The sequence below is a fragment of the Zerene cesonia genome, unplaced genomic scaffold (assembly GCF_012273895.1).
Source record: "Zerene cesonia ecotype Mississippi unplaced genomic scaffold, Zerene_cesonia_1.1 Zces_u001, whole genome shotgun sequence".
NCBI lineage: Eukaryota > Metazoa > Arthropoda > Insecta > Lepidoptera > Pieridae > Zerene > Zerene cesonia.
The window spans coordinates 4,421,966-4,436,100 of record NW_024045131.1 but is presented as its reverse complement, the minus strand read 5'-3'; the positions used below and the strand labels follow the sequence as shown (position 1 = coordinate 4,436,100).

The window sequence follows — 14,135 nt, the reverse complement described above, 5'->3', positions numbered from 1 at the left end:
AAAAAAAAGTAATTGTTGTTTTTATATAAATAACCTAAACTTTATGGTTCATATAAATGGAATTTTATTAATTGTAATATTAAATTTATATGCTAATTATTCCGATGTATAAAAAATCTTACATACAGATATTATCAGCCGATTTCTAAATTAAGTATTTGTCATCCAAAACCATACTCATCAGCTTGTTTCAGTTAACTCTGTATTTTAACTATCTTCGTTTCAAGGTTTGTTGAAACTTCTCAAACCGTTATTATTTCTCATTTTAGTTGAAAGTTAAGAGTCCAAATTGGGCTACTTCAAATATTCTCAATTATATACATTCGCTCGCAAAACTGCGTGAAGGAGAATTATTGAGAGAGAATTATAGTGTGATAAATATTACTAATTTAATTTTATATACGTACGTAACGAAATCATCACGTCGCTGTATTTACAATGTAATCATTATCCTTAATACGTATTTGACTATCTATTTGATATAATATGTTAAAATATTTTACGTCAAATCTAGAACGTTCAAAAACCACAACTACACAACCACAAAATTCCTTACACTAATGGATAATTTTTTTAAATATAAATACAATTTTCCATTTTTTACAGCCGAATCAAAAATTTATAATGGCGCCATCTATCGGCGTAGCGGAGTACTACGCTAACAAGACGGTTTTTATCACCGGCGCAACCGGGTTTATGGGCAAGGTGATGATAGAGAAGATGCTGAGATGCTGCCCCGAGGTGAAGAAGATATATATGCTGATGCGGCCCAAGAAGGGGCAGGGGACGAAGGAGCGGCTGGATGATTTTATTAATTGTAGAGTAAGTGGAATATTATGTACAATATTAACCACAAATAACATAATACTACTATACCTAGTAGCTGACCCGGCAAGCGCTGTTCTGCTTTGTTCTTAATTTAGGGATATGAAAAATAGATGTTGGCCGATTTTCAGACCTACCCGTTATGCACAGAAAATTTCATGAGAATGGTCACAAGGTCAACGTTTGTTTTTTTTAATGTCACAATCAGCAATGGAGCTGGTGGGGTGCCTGATGGTAAGCGCTGCCACCGCCCATGAACATTTGGAGAAGCATAAGGTCCATTGCAGACCTTACGCCTCTACAAATGGATTGCCGACTTTAAATTGGGAAGAGATTAAGAAAGGATAAGCGAGAGGGATAAAAGGAAAAGGATATGGGCCTCCGGCTCCCCCACTCACCGGACGAAACACAACAGAATGCTATTTCACGCCGGTCTTCTGTGGGGGTGTGGTACTTCCCCGGTGCGAGCTGGCCCGATTCGTGCCGAAGCGACCTCGACTGCCACATACAAAGTATGTAGTATAATAAATGCAAAAGTATGTTTTGGAAATAGTTATGAGGCCAGAAAGTATCTTTTATATCAGTATATCATACATGAAAATTCTTATTTTATATATTACACCCACACTGAAAGTCTACGCCTATATATTTGTATATTCCTATCGCTAAATAATAAAAACGTCTAGCCCGAATTCGCACTTAAAGTTCATCCAATTCTCGTTACCTAAACCCATTTTTATAAACCACTAGCTGCGCCCCGCGGTTTCACCCGCGTAAATCCGTATCCTGAAGGAATATCGGGATAAAAATTGCCTATATGTTATTCCAGTTGTCCAGCTGTCTACGTACCAAACACACACACACACACATCCTTACAAACTTTCGTATTTATAATATTAGTAGGAGTAGGATAGGATTTATAATATAAGTAGGATTACATTTGACGTAGTCCATTCAAAAATACAGAATGTTGCTACAAAAACTCAGACAGTTAATACAGCTTAGCTTCAGCTTGTATGTTTGCATATACCAACTCTTTAGATCCGATGACCCACTGCAAACGGACAGATTCTTAATTCAGATAATATAAACTTCGTACACTTATCACAAATTGGTGACGATACAATAATGAGATTATCTTATTATCCTAATTAGGATCACCTCAGATGAATAATTTATTTTTTACGTATACCTTTAAAAGAACAAGTGAAACAATTTAGTTAACTCTATCGTTAATTCAACTGTACTAGTATTTTCTTGTGTTTGATTTTACGCGAGTATTACACATTTAGAAATTAAGAACTTTTTAACGGATTTTAGACTGAATTTGTCGTCCCGTGACCACGCTCGCTGCAAAGTGTTCGAAACGTCGGGTTAGTAATATAATGAATAAATCGCGTTTAAAATCCGTTGAAAAGTTTTTAATTTCTAAATGTATAATACTCGCGTGAAACCAAACACAAGAAAATACGTAAATAAGTTTTTAATTTTCAACTGTACTAATTTTCAGATATTCGACAAATTGCAAGCGACGTCGCCGGACTGTTTCGACAAGCTGTCAGTGATCCCAGGTGACATCCTGCAGGAAGACTTGGGCATCTCTGAGGAGCACCGATCGGAGCTACAGGAACATGTGGAAATCGTGTTTCACTGCGCTGCCTGTGTTAGGTATAGATGTTAGAATACTATGAATTATTTGCGGTTGTCCGCAGCTTCGCCGGCGCTGTCTTTATAAATTTTCATTTTCACTTCATTCCCTATACCTCTTGGGGGTAGAATTTATCAAATTCCTCTCTTAATGGATGCCTACACATAACGTCTATCTGCATGCCAAATTTCAGCTCAATCGATTCAGTGGTTTGGATTGTGCGTTGATAGATCACTATGCCAATCAGTCTTTGAGTTATATGTATTAGATTTCGATATATAGATATAATATAATAAATATAATTATGAACTTCAGATTCGACATGTTCATCCGAGACGCTGTCAATATGAATACAGTGGGAACCATGAAGGTGCTCAAACTGGTGGAAGGCATGAAGAAATTGGAGGTCAGTTAGGATTGTAGCTACGACTTGAATGGATGGAAGTGTGAATGAATAATTAATTATAATGAATAATTAAGCAATGTAATACCACTCACACAGATTCTACGGTAAAAAATAAGCGGTTTCGAAACCCGCATCGTGAAATTTTTCTTTTCTTTAAAAATGATTATAAAGCATATCAATGTTATGAAACTAAATTAAATCTCGTTCATGTGGGAATTTCTTCTCACGGGCGGAAGCGTGGCTAACATCTGGAATAATAGAAGTGTCTATCGTTGCAGGTGTTCGAGCACGTATCCACGTCGTACTGCCGCTGCGAGCTGCACACGCTGCAAGAGAAGCTGTACCCGGCGCGCCACTCGCCGCAGAACGTGGCGCACGCGACGCGTTGGATGGACGACGAGCTGCTGGCGCACCTGCAGCCCAAGTGAGTACTGGTGCTGACCCAAAAAGGAATTAGGAGAGTTACCTACTCTCTCTCTCTTTATAAGTGAGTCTGTGTAAGACACACACTCTCACTCATACACACATGCACGTACAAGAAAACTACATGGTGATGTTTTCTTTAGTTTTGAATATTTGTCTCAACACTGTACTACTTGAAACGTTTATATAGGTCAAAGATTGGGAAGAAACTAGCCTTCGAGACACAGTTCACCGCTAGTTCGAAGGTCAGGATCTGTATTATCGTGTACTACTGTTTCTTATAACAAATAGACGAATAACGGATATCCAAGATAAAAAACAAACGATATTTCACAGACTGATCGAGCCGCAGCCAAACACATATGCGTATACCAAGAACCTGACCGAAGATTTGGTGACCCAGTACGAGGGGAAGTTTCCGATTGTTATTGCCAGACCCTCCATTGGTAAGTTGCGTTTTATTTCTTTTTATTATTAACTTCTATATATCACAATGTTTTTTGGAAAATAAATTAGTGTTTATTGTTGTTATTTTTTATTTTAGTTGATTCTGTCATTATAGCGTGTTATCATAAACTATTTGCTTCATGGAGATTTAATATTTCAGTGACAGCCGCGTACAAAGAACCTATACCAGGCTGGGTTGACAATCTGAATGGACCCACAGGACTGCTTATTGGAGCTGGAAAAGGTATGGACATCAACCTCTACATAGAAACAATAATAATCAATGAAATGTGTTTCATTTAACACCGACCATCGACTTTTTTAATGTGAGAGTCGAACATATTTCGGCGCGAATTGGGCCAGCTCGCACCGGGGAAGTACCGGCAAGTTACTGTGCTTTGTACGCTAACTGGGGAGGAGGAAAAGTTAATATGTTTAGATGTTTTGATGGTTGTTTAATTATTTAAAAGGGTTTTATTAATTTTATAACCATTAGAATAGTAAAAATTCACATTGTTTATAACTCAAATTATTGTTATTTTTATCCGAGTTGGACAATGAAAGATTGGACTGGGAAGGATAAGGAAAAGGATATGGGCCTCCGGATTATATTGTACTTTATTGTACTTGTTTATAGTCATTCTCGAATGTCGACCACTCGGCGACCGTTAATGTAATAATCTTTATCTATTTCAGGTGTGATCCGCACAATGCACTGCAACGAGAACTACCTGGCTGACGTGATGCCGGTGGACATGGCGGTCAACGCGTGCCTACTGCTCGCTTATCTCACTGCTCTTGACAAGTACGTGCCCTCAGCGTTTGGTTCAATATCTTTCAATAATTGTATAATACTGGCTTCAATACCAATTACTAATTAAATAAATTGATGGATTAAAAAAAAACCAACCCCATTTTGTGTTGTCGGCCATTTTGAATTTGAAATTTGACAGTGTGTTTTATGTCAAAGAAGCGTATAGTGTTTAATTAGTTTTGGCCTTCTGTAACAATTATATTGAGAGAGTCGTGAAAAAATATTTAATCTAACATTTTGTGGCGACCGTTAGATTTTACTGATTTTCATCAAACATGGCTAAGAACACCGCAACTGAAAATCAAATTAAAAAAATACACACTGAAATTGGTCCATCCGTTTGAGAGCTATGATCCCACAGACATACACACTCACAGACAGAAAAGTAAGAATACTTTATAACTTGTGTTGTATATTTCCAGACCAAAAGAAATCCGCGTTTGCAACGTGACACAATCTGGAGTGAATCCGCTCACTTGGGGACAAGCTTTGGACTTGGGTGAGTCTTGATTCAAAGTATATTATGTATATACAAAGGCCGGCAACATATTTATGATTTCTATAACATCGTGAGGGCACAATATAAGCGAAGCTCATCACTTGGCAACAGGCGAGGCGTGGTGCGTCTGCTCAGTTGCCTGCTATATAATATAATAGATAAACAGATTTTGAATCGTGATATCTTTTTCTGTTAAAAACCATTTTATATAACACACGTCAATGCGTAGTTGTGTTTGTGTCCTTTTTGTATTCGATAAGGATTAAGCAATTAATCAATAGACGGTATCTAAAAAGCTTACCTCCGGCCTACGGCCTCTTGCTCAAAAAACTTCTTTAGTCGCTTTGAGCACTGTTTTATAGGGTAAATCTTACAGGTTCCTGTCACCAAATCCGCCTCGCTAATGTTTAAAATTTTTAATATTCAGATTCTCAGTTATAAAATTTTACACCTAGTTTCCACCTTCAGTGCTACTTACTTCTTTGTTTTGTAACAATTACATATGATGTTTATAATTACCTGCATACTCACGTCAACATAGAAGTATCGAGAGCCCAATATAAGTGATGTTTTGATCTCATGAAATCGGATTGTGGTTTTAAACCGCCTCCTTTATAGCACGGCTAGACGTTTTTCCTCAATCCGATAGTTAACATAAATTTCCGTGCAGGTCGCATCCACGTGCAGGAGTTCCCATTCTCCGTGTGCCTGTGGTACCCGGGCGGTTCTGCGAAGAGTTCCCGCGCGGCGCACCGCCTCGCCGCGCTGTTCGCGCACCAGCTGCCCGCCTACGCCGTGGACCTGCTGATGTTCCTCATGGGGAAGAAGACTTTGTTAGTATATATGTCTTTAATCTTTTTCTCGGCCTTTATCTGTACACAGCTGGACGTAAACCTCTCGTATGGATGGTCATTTAGCCCGATTGTATGTTATTGCCGCCAATTTGCCTGTCTGGGCGCCATCGACTAAATAAGCTTATTTAGTCTATGTATATTCTAATATCTAGTATAGTGTTATCTCTACTAATTTATGAGCTTATTTAGTCTATGGTAGAACTATCCGACTGACGCTAGCGCCTCCTTACTAATGTTATAAACTAGCTGATGCCAGCAACTTAGTACGCTTGAACTTTGGACATAAACAACTGGAGGTGTCATAGATTTGCCGAACGTCGGATAGACAGCGTCTGAGCAGCAAAGCACAACCGTTACGAATGCCCTACGTTTTATAAATAAAGCAATAATTTTAAATTACAAAGCATGTTTAAATCCTATCCTATTTTTTGCATTTTATCTGTCTGTATGATTGTAACGTTTTCACGCAAAAACTACTGGACTGATTTCAAAATTAATTACAGCATTGTAAAGCTGCAACCTCACTAAGTAACATAGCCATACTAGGCGATACTATATATGTACCACGGACGAAGCCGGGGCGAACAGTTAGTTACGTATATATTACTAATAGGGTTTAATTAAGATCTAATTCTCTCTATTCACATTTCATACTTACTTACTTACTTACTTACTTACTATAGTGGCGCAGTGACCCAAAGTGAGTCTTGGCCTCCGACAATAAGAGCCTCCATTTGATCCTACTATTCACATTTCAGCATGGTAAAAATCCAGAAACGCGTGAACTACGGTCTAGAAGTGCTCCAGTACTATACTACTAAAGAGTGGTACTTCGAAAATGATTTCTACCGCTCGCTGCCGGATCGCGTCTCGGAAATAGACAGGAAAGTCTTTTACACAGACATGAGAGTGAGTTCTTCAAATTAGCTTTTGGTCCTCAATGTTACATTGACAGTAAGTCAAACTTATAAAGAAAACTCGATCACTATTATTCAAATCACAATATATGGATAAAATTTTATGAGAAGACAACGTAATGACGACGTCGAATGACTGTTGAACGCCGCCATTTAACTATTTGCCTAATATATCTAGCCATTCAATAAAACATCAAGGCTGGTTTGAATCTATCACATTTAATTACTCGTCTGGGCAAATCTTTAAAGTTAAGTGTCTGCTTACAGCTAGTCGAATGGAGTCCCTACATACGCAACTACATAAAGGGTGCCCGTGAATTCTGTTGTAAAGAGGACCCCAGCACGTTACCTCAAGCACGCCGCCGGCAAAGACAGTAAGTATGAAAGATTTAAAGATAAATTACAATACAGTGAAAATAGTATGCCTATATAATATTCATGTATCTACTAATACACTACGATACATAAGCTTTGTTAGTAAATTCTAGAACATATTTATAATAATAATATTTCTTTCCTTATTTTCAGATTGTACTACCTGGATCTTGTAGTGCAAACATTGGTGTATGGACTTCTTGCTTACTTCGTATACTACTATATAATCCGAATTTTAATACAAGTATAGCACACATGCCATTTCAAAGTCTCCTTTTGAAGTGCCAGAGATCTACAATGTTGCCACCACAAAAATTTCAAATAAGAAAAGATAACTTGACAGGTATCAAAAGTCACATGACAGATGACATCGTTGTAACATTCAGGGAAGTTCGACTCAGTTCTAGGGGATAAATGAAAATGGTTTAACGCTAATAGCTATGTTTATGAGCCACAGATAGTATTAAGATGTTATTTGATTTTACTGCATTGTTTGTTATATAATCTAGTGACAGTCAAAAAATTGTTTATGTATACTTTTCGCAATTTAAGTAAGAACTTCTGCCTTCTCTTATATAGAGTGCTACAAAAATATTGCATTTTTATTAATTAATAGCTAAAACTTGCCATGCTTTACTATGGCAAATTATGATAGCAAGGATGAAACATGAAGAAACGAGTAAAAAACGATATTCGTATTATCTAAAATCTATCATATTAATATTTGAGCGCAGTTGATCCAGAACTTATTGTTTGAAACCTCGACGATATAGATTTTAAATGGTTTTGTTCAAGTATCATGTAATACATATTAACATTTTTATGTATTACAGCGGTATTATCTTATAATTGTCACTAGGTAGCATTATTCTAGTAATGGTTAATGTAGCTTCAATTTTAATAATAGGTGTAAATATAAAATTGTATTTAATCGATAGTTTTTTAATTCTCTATAAGGTAATGCATTTATATTTGTTATGATAATAGATGTCAATTTCAAATATAATAATATAATAAATGTTTGTAGACTTGCCTGTGTATGTTACAAAACTCAGTGTATCGGTAAATCTTAAAACACAAGTCAACAGAAAAATATTTTAAAACGTAATGGCTTTCGTTCGTCATATTTGTTGTTAATTGTAATTATTTTAAGAGATTATGAAAAAAGACACGTATAGTTATGAATTGAATTAAGAGTAATTGAATTTAAAACTTCGTTAAATTGATATTATGTAAATTGAAAAATATTGCAATTAATTGGTTGTGATTTGTATTCACGCAATAATGTATAAGTATAAGTACCTCATTTTGTATGGATTATTAAGAATTTAAAATAAATCGAATTATCAAACAACATGATTTTTAATTTTACTAGCAACTAGAAGTGTATTAAAGCCGTAATGTTGTTAAGACATTATTAATACACCGTTGCAACAAAATAAAATATAAAGAATTGAAATACCAGCCTAACTTATCATACCAGGAATTATATTATGTTGTTTGTTGCACACTGTACAATTTTATAAAGCACGTCATGAAATTTTCATCTAAGCATGAATTCGATATGACTTAATCCTATACCCGACCGAAACCAATATTATCTTATTCTATAATATAGCCGACCAATCAAATACTTGCTGTGGGACTTCTTTCGTAGTGAATTTTCAATAATATGATATTATCTATGGTTCTAGTCTTGTGACGCATTTTTATTACTTGCAATAAAAATCTATTTCTACTGTTGTCAATTGTCATTCATTATAAAATTGACCTATGAACTGTCAAAAAATTTCCGAAGTGCATTTAGTAAATAGTATAAAATTAGATTTTATTAATTTATAATTATAATGTCAGATAATAATAAAGAAGTAGAAAAGAAAGATGTCGACCCCGAGCTCGACGATCTATTGGACAGTAAGTAAACGTATACGGTCTACAATTAATTTATTTTCGTAACCTTATCTCGACTAGATGTTACACAACAGTATATATTAGTTTTACCTTGATTCAAATTACATTTTGCGACGTAGAATATTTTCATGATGCGATTTAAACTCACATATTATATGCCTTAAAAGAAAAAAAAATATTTTAAAGATATATTAGTCAAAAAAATTAAAATACCTTAATAGAGAATAGTTATAAATTTATTCAAATTTATTCACTCATTCACCTTATATTATTAAATGTAATATAAGGTTAATGAGTACTTTGTACTCTAATATCCTTGTTTCAAAATGTATAAAAAAACATTCATCAAACAATTTTAATATTCACATGGTAATTTGCACAGTACAATGCTTTTAAAGAGTTTAATAAGTATCTGTAGGACTTACACTATACTTAAAGTGATGTAATCACCTTTAATAATATAATATAAGAAGAAATATCTATTGGATAATAAATTAATAATAATAATAGATAATAGTACATAACACAATAATAATATTGCTTGTCTGAACCTAAAACTTACATAGATTCAGGAAGGGACAGTCATCACACTAAAGTAAATAGTTATTTGTCTGAACAGTGTGCCTCACATGTATTGAGTAATGCACATGTGACACAGATCAAATATCATTTCACAAGCTGCCCATACAATTGGGTCACCTGTAATATATCTTAATTAGAACCAATCCCTAACATGTTAGCCAATTTTCACCAAAACCTCTCACATGTTTACCAATGTTTCTTAGAGACGTTCAAGTTGACCAATAATATTATATTTCTATGCAGTGGTGGCTCAGTGGTAAGTTCATGACCAAACGAGTGTGCTGAAAAAAAAAAGATTTTAAATATATCCACACATGTGGATAACATCACCATAGCTTGTAGCGGTGACGGATAACATTGTGAGGAAACTGGCATTTCTGAAAATTAAAAGTTTGATGACATGTGACAACTTTCAACCCGCACCTGGCCAGCTTGGTTGATTATGACCTGAACCCTCATATGAAGCCCATGTCCCAGCAGTGGGATTGTATATGGGCTGATGATGTTGATGACTTTATTTGTACTTTCAAGGTGCCTTACAAGATATGACGAAAAAACCTCCTGAGCAACCGGCAGTTGCGGACGGACAGAATATGTGGAGCGAAGAGTTTATTAAAGAAGCAGCCGCACAGTTCGAAAGCAACATGGCGGCTATACTGGGCAGCTTTAGTGGGATGCCTGGTGAGGTGGTTTTTCTGAAATAGTAGCATTCTACTGTGTTTCGTTCAGTGAGTGGTGGAGCTGGAGGGCCACATCCTTTTCCCTACCCTTTCTTTTATTCCTCTCGTTAATCCTTTCACAATCCTTTTCCTATTTCGACCTCACGCCCTTACACCTTACGCTTCTCCAAATGTTCATGGGCAGAGGTAGTATGTCAATTTTCCATAAGAATTTTACATAATATTATAAAAATGAAATGATTTTTCTTTGCTTTGTTTGTTACCTTGTAACTATTTACTGGGTACACCAATGTTGATGATTCTCATTTTATTTGAAAGCCGGTGTGCCATTTAAAGTTTGTAAAAATGTACAGTAAAACTCACAAACAATTAGTAGAATTATAGAAAAGTATCTACTTTGAACAGAAGAACATAGATTACTTAATTTAATAAATCAGACAGTTTTTTTATTTGAATTGTTACAAACAAAACAAAACCATATCAAAAGTGTCATCTTTTTACACACTTTTTATTAGCTTCACCTGTATGTTTGTTTGTAACCGACTTCTTTGGGCGCGATTTTGACCCACTTTAAACGGCCAGATTTCGTTCAAACTTTGTAGATTTATTGAGGACCGATGACAATACACTAATTTGATAAAATTATTCCATTTTTCAATTTGCAAAATATGATAAAAGCGTGTTTTTTAGTTTTTTTTAAACTATTATAGTATATTATTAGTCTTTTAATTACCAAAAAAAGATTGACCAATTGTAAATCACCATAGTGTTTTAGAATATATTATTTTTTAATTGTTTTCATTTTTTGTTACAGAGGAACAAATATCACAAGAACAAATTGCACAAACCTTTTCAAAAATGGCAGGTGCGTACCATATTAACTAGCACTGCATCCCGGCTTTGTATGTGGTACATATATAGCCTATAGCACTCAGGGTTCACATACATGTCCAATTGTGTAAGAATTTTTGGAATTGATCCAGTAGGTCAGAGATGAGTGCGTTCAAACAAACTACAGGTTTATTATATGATTAGTGTGGACTATAGCTCACCCTTTGTTTGTCATGAAGTCATCTATTCTATCTTTTTTTTTATCTTATACACAAGTTCTAATTCGAATAATGGAATTTGTTGCAGCGTGATGCCGTGAACAAGGCAAATGGGGATTAATTTTTATAAGAAAGAAAGAAAGAAAACAAGCTTTTTTCACACAACAACCTTGAAACTAAAACAATTTAAAAATTAACATAAAAAAATTATTATATGTTGACTATCTTTTGCCCGCGGCATCGGGCGCGTTTCATTCATTTATTAAAAAACCACATTGAAATCTGTTGCATAGTTTTAAATTTCTAAGCATACATACATAGGGACACATGCGGGAACCGAGTTTGCTTTAAACTATGTAATGATGTAATATTGTGGTAAATACATTGTAATAAAATTACAATAAAATATATGTGTTTTAATTTATAATTGTATAATTTGCAGAGGCGGCGGCGCAAGTCCTTAAACCACAAGCAGAGGGCAGTGAGGTGCAAGCCGCCGAGGCTGACCCCAATGTACAGGATAAAATTGATGAGGTGTGTGTATATACACAAACAAATAGTGACTCTGTTCGTCTGTCTCTTCCTCAAGCCTAAAACACTGAACCGAACTGAAATTGGATGAAAATTGCAACATAGATTTAAGTTTGTAAGAAGAAAAAAGGTTGACATGGGAACGGGAATAATGCATCAAGTAAAACTTTGGATCTGTTCATTTTTTTTTTGGTGAAGCCACGAGAGTCTTGTTATTACAAGTGTATTGTTTGTCTTGTGTATGACTGTTGTCCCTTCGGCTGTATAATTATATCGCATGTTGATGTGTAACTGTATTGCATGTGGGTATGTAACTGTATAACATGTGGGTATGTAACTGTATAACATGTGGGTATGTAACTGTATTACATGTGGGTTTGTAACTGTGTTACATATGGGTTTGTAACTGTGTTACATGTGGGTATGTAACTGTGTTACATGTGGGTATGTAACTGTGTTACATGTGGGTATGTAACTGTATAACATGTGGGTATGTAACTGTATAACATGTGGGTATGTAACTGTATTACATGTGGGTATGTAACTGTATAACATGTGGGTATGTAACTGTATTACATGTGGGTTTGTAACTGTGTTACATGTGGGTTTGTAACTGTGTTACATGTGGGTATGTAACTGTGTTACATGTGAGTATGTAACTGTATAACATGTGGGTATGTAACTGTATAACATGTGGGTATGTAACTGTATTACATGTGGGTTTGTAACTGTGTTACATATGGGTTTGTAACTGTGTTACATGTGGGTATGTAACTGTGTTACATGTGGGTATGTAACTGTATAACATGTGGGTATGTAACTGTATAACATGTGGGTATGTAACTGTATACCATGTGGGTATGTAACTGTATAACATGTGGGCTTGTAAATGTATAACATGTGAGTATGTAACTGTATAACATGTGGGTATGTAACTGTATAACATGTGGGTATGTAACTGTATAACATTTGGGTATTTAACTGTAGTAAATGCGGTAATATTCAAAATTTTTGCGGTTATGTAAGTACATTGGGGCATACCTTAGTGACTGGACTACATGTGGCTATATAAGTGTGTAAAATAAGAGAATATTTTTTTAATAGATACATAAAACATTTACAGGTGTCGGCGGCGATATCGCAGACGCTACAGAACCTGAACACAAACACGGAGAGCTTGCAGACTCCGTTCTCGGACGCGGACCTAGCCAGCATGTTCAGTAACTTCAACCTCGGGGAGGCTGGCCAGGCGGTGAGCGCGCCTCTTACCACCCAACGCCATCTGTTGAGATAATAACCATATTAATCATCTCAAAGATATTTTTTGTATGGGAAAAATACATTTAGTATAGATGGTGCGGGGTATCCCTTAGACACATAAATCCGAAAGAAGAGATTCGAGTGCTGAGGGTTTGAATCCCGCTGAGAAATCGATTTTTGTCTATTCTTTCAAAATTTTCTCATTTTTTTAAGCATTTCATGCAATGCAATGCTATAAAACAAAAAAAGTATTTTTTTTTACGTAGCGCAGTTAGATTAATCGCTTAAAACTATGGCCTATACTAACAAAGAAAAGTCCACAGACATTTTATATATGCGATAACCGCCTCGTATTAATATGATTTCACTATAAAAAAACAATTATAATTGAACATAAAATTGCAGGAAGGCAACATGTTCGTGCCGTTCATGCAAGGCATGATGCAATCGCTGCTCTCGAAGGAGGTCTTGTATCCGTCACTCAAGGAGCTCGTGGACAAGTATCCCGCTTGGCTCGACGCTAACAGGGGCAAGATCGAAGCGAAGGAGCTGGAGAGGTGAGGGAATGGGGCAGAATTAGCCACTCTACAGAACGTGTTGCGTTTTTGATAGACTCTACAGAAAACCGGCGTGAAATATTGTGTTTCGTACGGGGAGTGGGGGAGTGGTAGTAATAATTAGTTTATCTTAGATTTATTTTGGAAACAAAATTTCGAGTTTTAGTTTCATAAATATAATTTTTCTTTACTCATATTTATTCGTTTAATCAACTAATATGCTAGTCTCAAATAAAAATGCCACAATTCGCGAAAGAGCCGATAACATAAAGAGGAGAATTAGAAATTTTGGAGCAGTAGAATTTTTTTTTTTCTCGTTTCTAGGTTCGAAAAACAACAGGAACTGATGCAGCGAGT

At 35.5% G+C, this 14,135-nt stretch overlaps 2 protein-coding genes across 2 annotated transcripts in view; both read left to right on the top strand.

Annotated features, from left to right (window-relative positions):
- The window catches only part of LOC119838240 (putative fatty acyl-CoA reductase CG5065), a 26,181-nt gene extending 17,859 nt beyond the window's left edge, over nucleotides 1-8,322 (top strand). The window contains exons 2-13 of the mRNA XM_038364094.1: nucleotides 607-822; nucleotides 2,336-2,493; nucleotides 2,789-2,879; nucleotides 3,158-3,303; nucleotides 3,639-3,748; nucleotides 3,910-3,993; nucleotides 4,446-4,554; nucleotides 4,986-5,062; nucleotides 5,733-5,895; nucleotides 6,675-6,825; nucleotides 7,101-7,207; nucleotides 7,362-8,322. Of these exons, the coding sequence (XP_038220022.1) occupies nucleotides 625-822; nucleotides 2,336-2,493; nucleotides 2,789-2,879; nucleotides 3,158-3,303; nucleotides 3,639-3,748; nucleotides 3,910-3,993; nucleotides 4,446-4,554; nucleotides 4,986-5,062; nucleotides 5,733-5,895; nucleotides 6,675-6,825; nucleotides 7,101-7,207; nucleotides 7,362-7,458 (1,491 nt within the window). The 5' untranslated portion in view covers nucleotides 607-624 and the 3' untranslated portion in view covers nucleotides 7,459-8,322. The remainder of the gene's footprint in view (nucleotides 1-606; nucleotides 823-2,335; nucleotides 2,494-2,788; nucleotides 2,880-3,157; nucleotides 3,304-3,638; nucleotides 3,749-3,909; nucleotides 3,994-4,445; nucleotides 4,555-4,985; nucleotides 5,063-5,732; nucleotides 5,896-6,674; nucleotides 6,826-7,100; nucleotides 7,208-7,361) is intronic.
- A 642-nt stretch (nucleotides 8,323-8,964) lies between these two features.
- LOC119838104 (peroxisomal biogenesis factor 19) overlaps nucleotides 8,965-14,135 on the top strand; it is a 7,269-nt gene continuing 2,098 nt past the window's right edge. Inside the window, exons 1-7 of the mRNA XM_038363917.1 lie at nucleotides 8,965-9,122; nucleotides 10,233-10,382; nucleotides 11,196-11,246; nucleotides 11,873-11,964; nucleotides 13,085-13,213; nucleotides 13,627-13,778; nucleotides 14,103-14,133. Coding sequence (XP_038219845.1) covers nucleotides 9,056-9,122; nucleotides 10,233-10,382; nucleotides 11,196-11,246; nucleotides 11,873-11,964; nucleotides 13,085-13,213; nucleotides 13,627-13,778; nucleotides 14,103-14,133 — 672 coding nt within the window. The 5' untranslated portion in view covers nucleotides 8,965-9,055. The remainder of the gene's footprint in view (nucleotides 9,123-10,232; nucleotides 10,383-11,195; nucleotides 11,247-11,872; nucleotides 11,965-13,084; nucleotides 13,214-13,626; nucleotides 13,779-14,102; nucleotides 14,134-14,135) is intronic.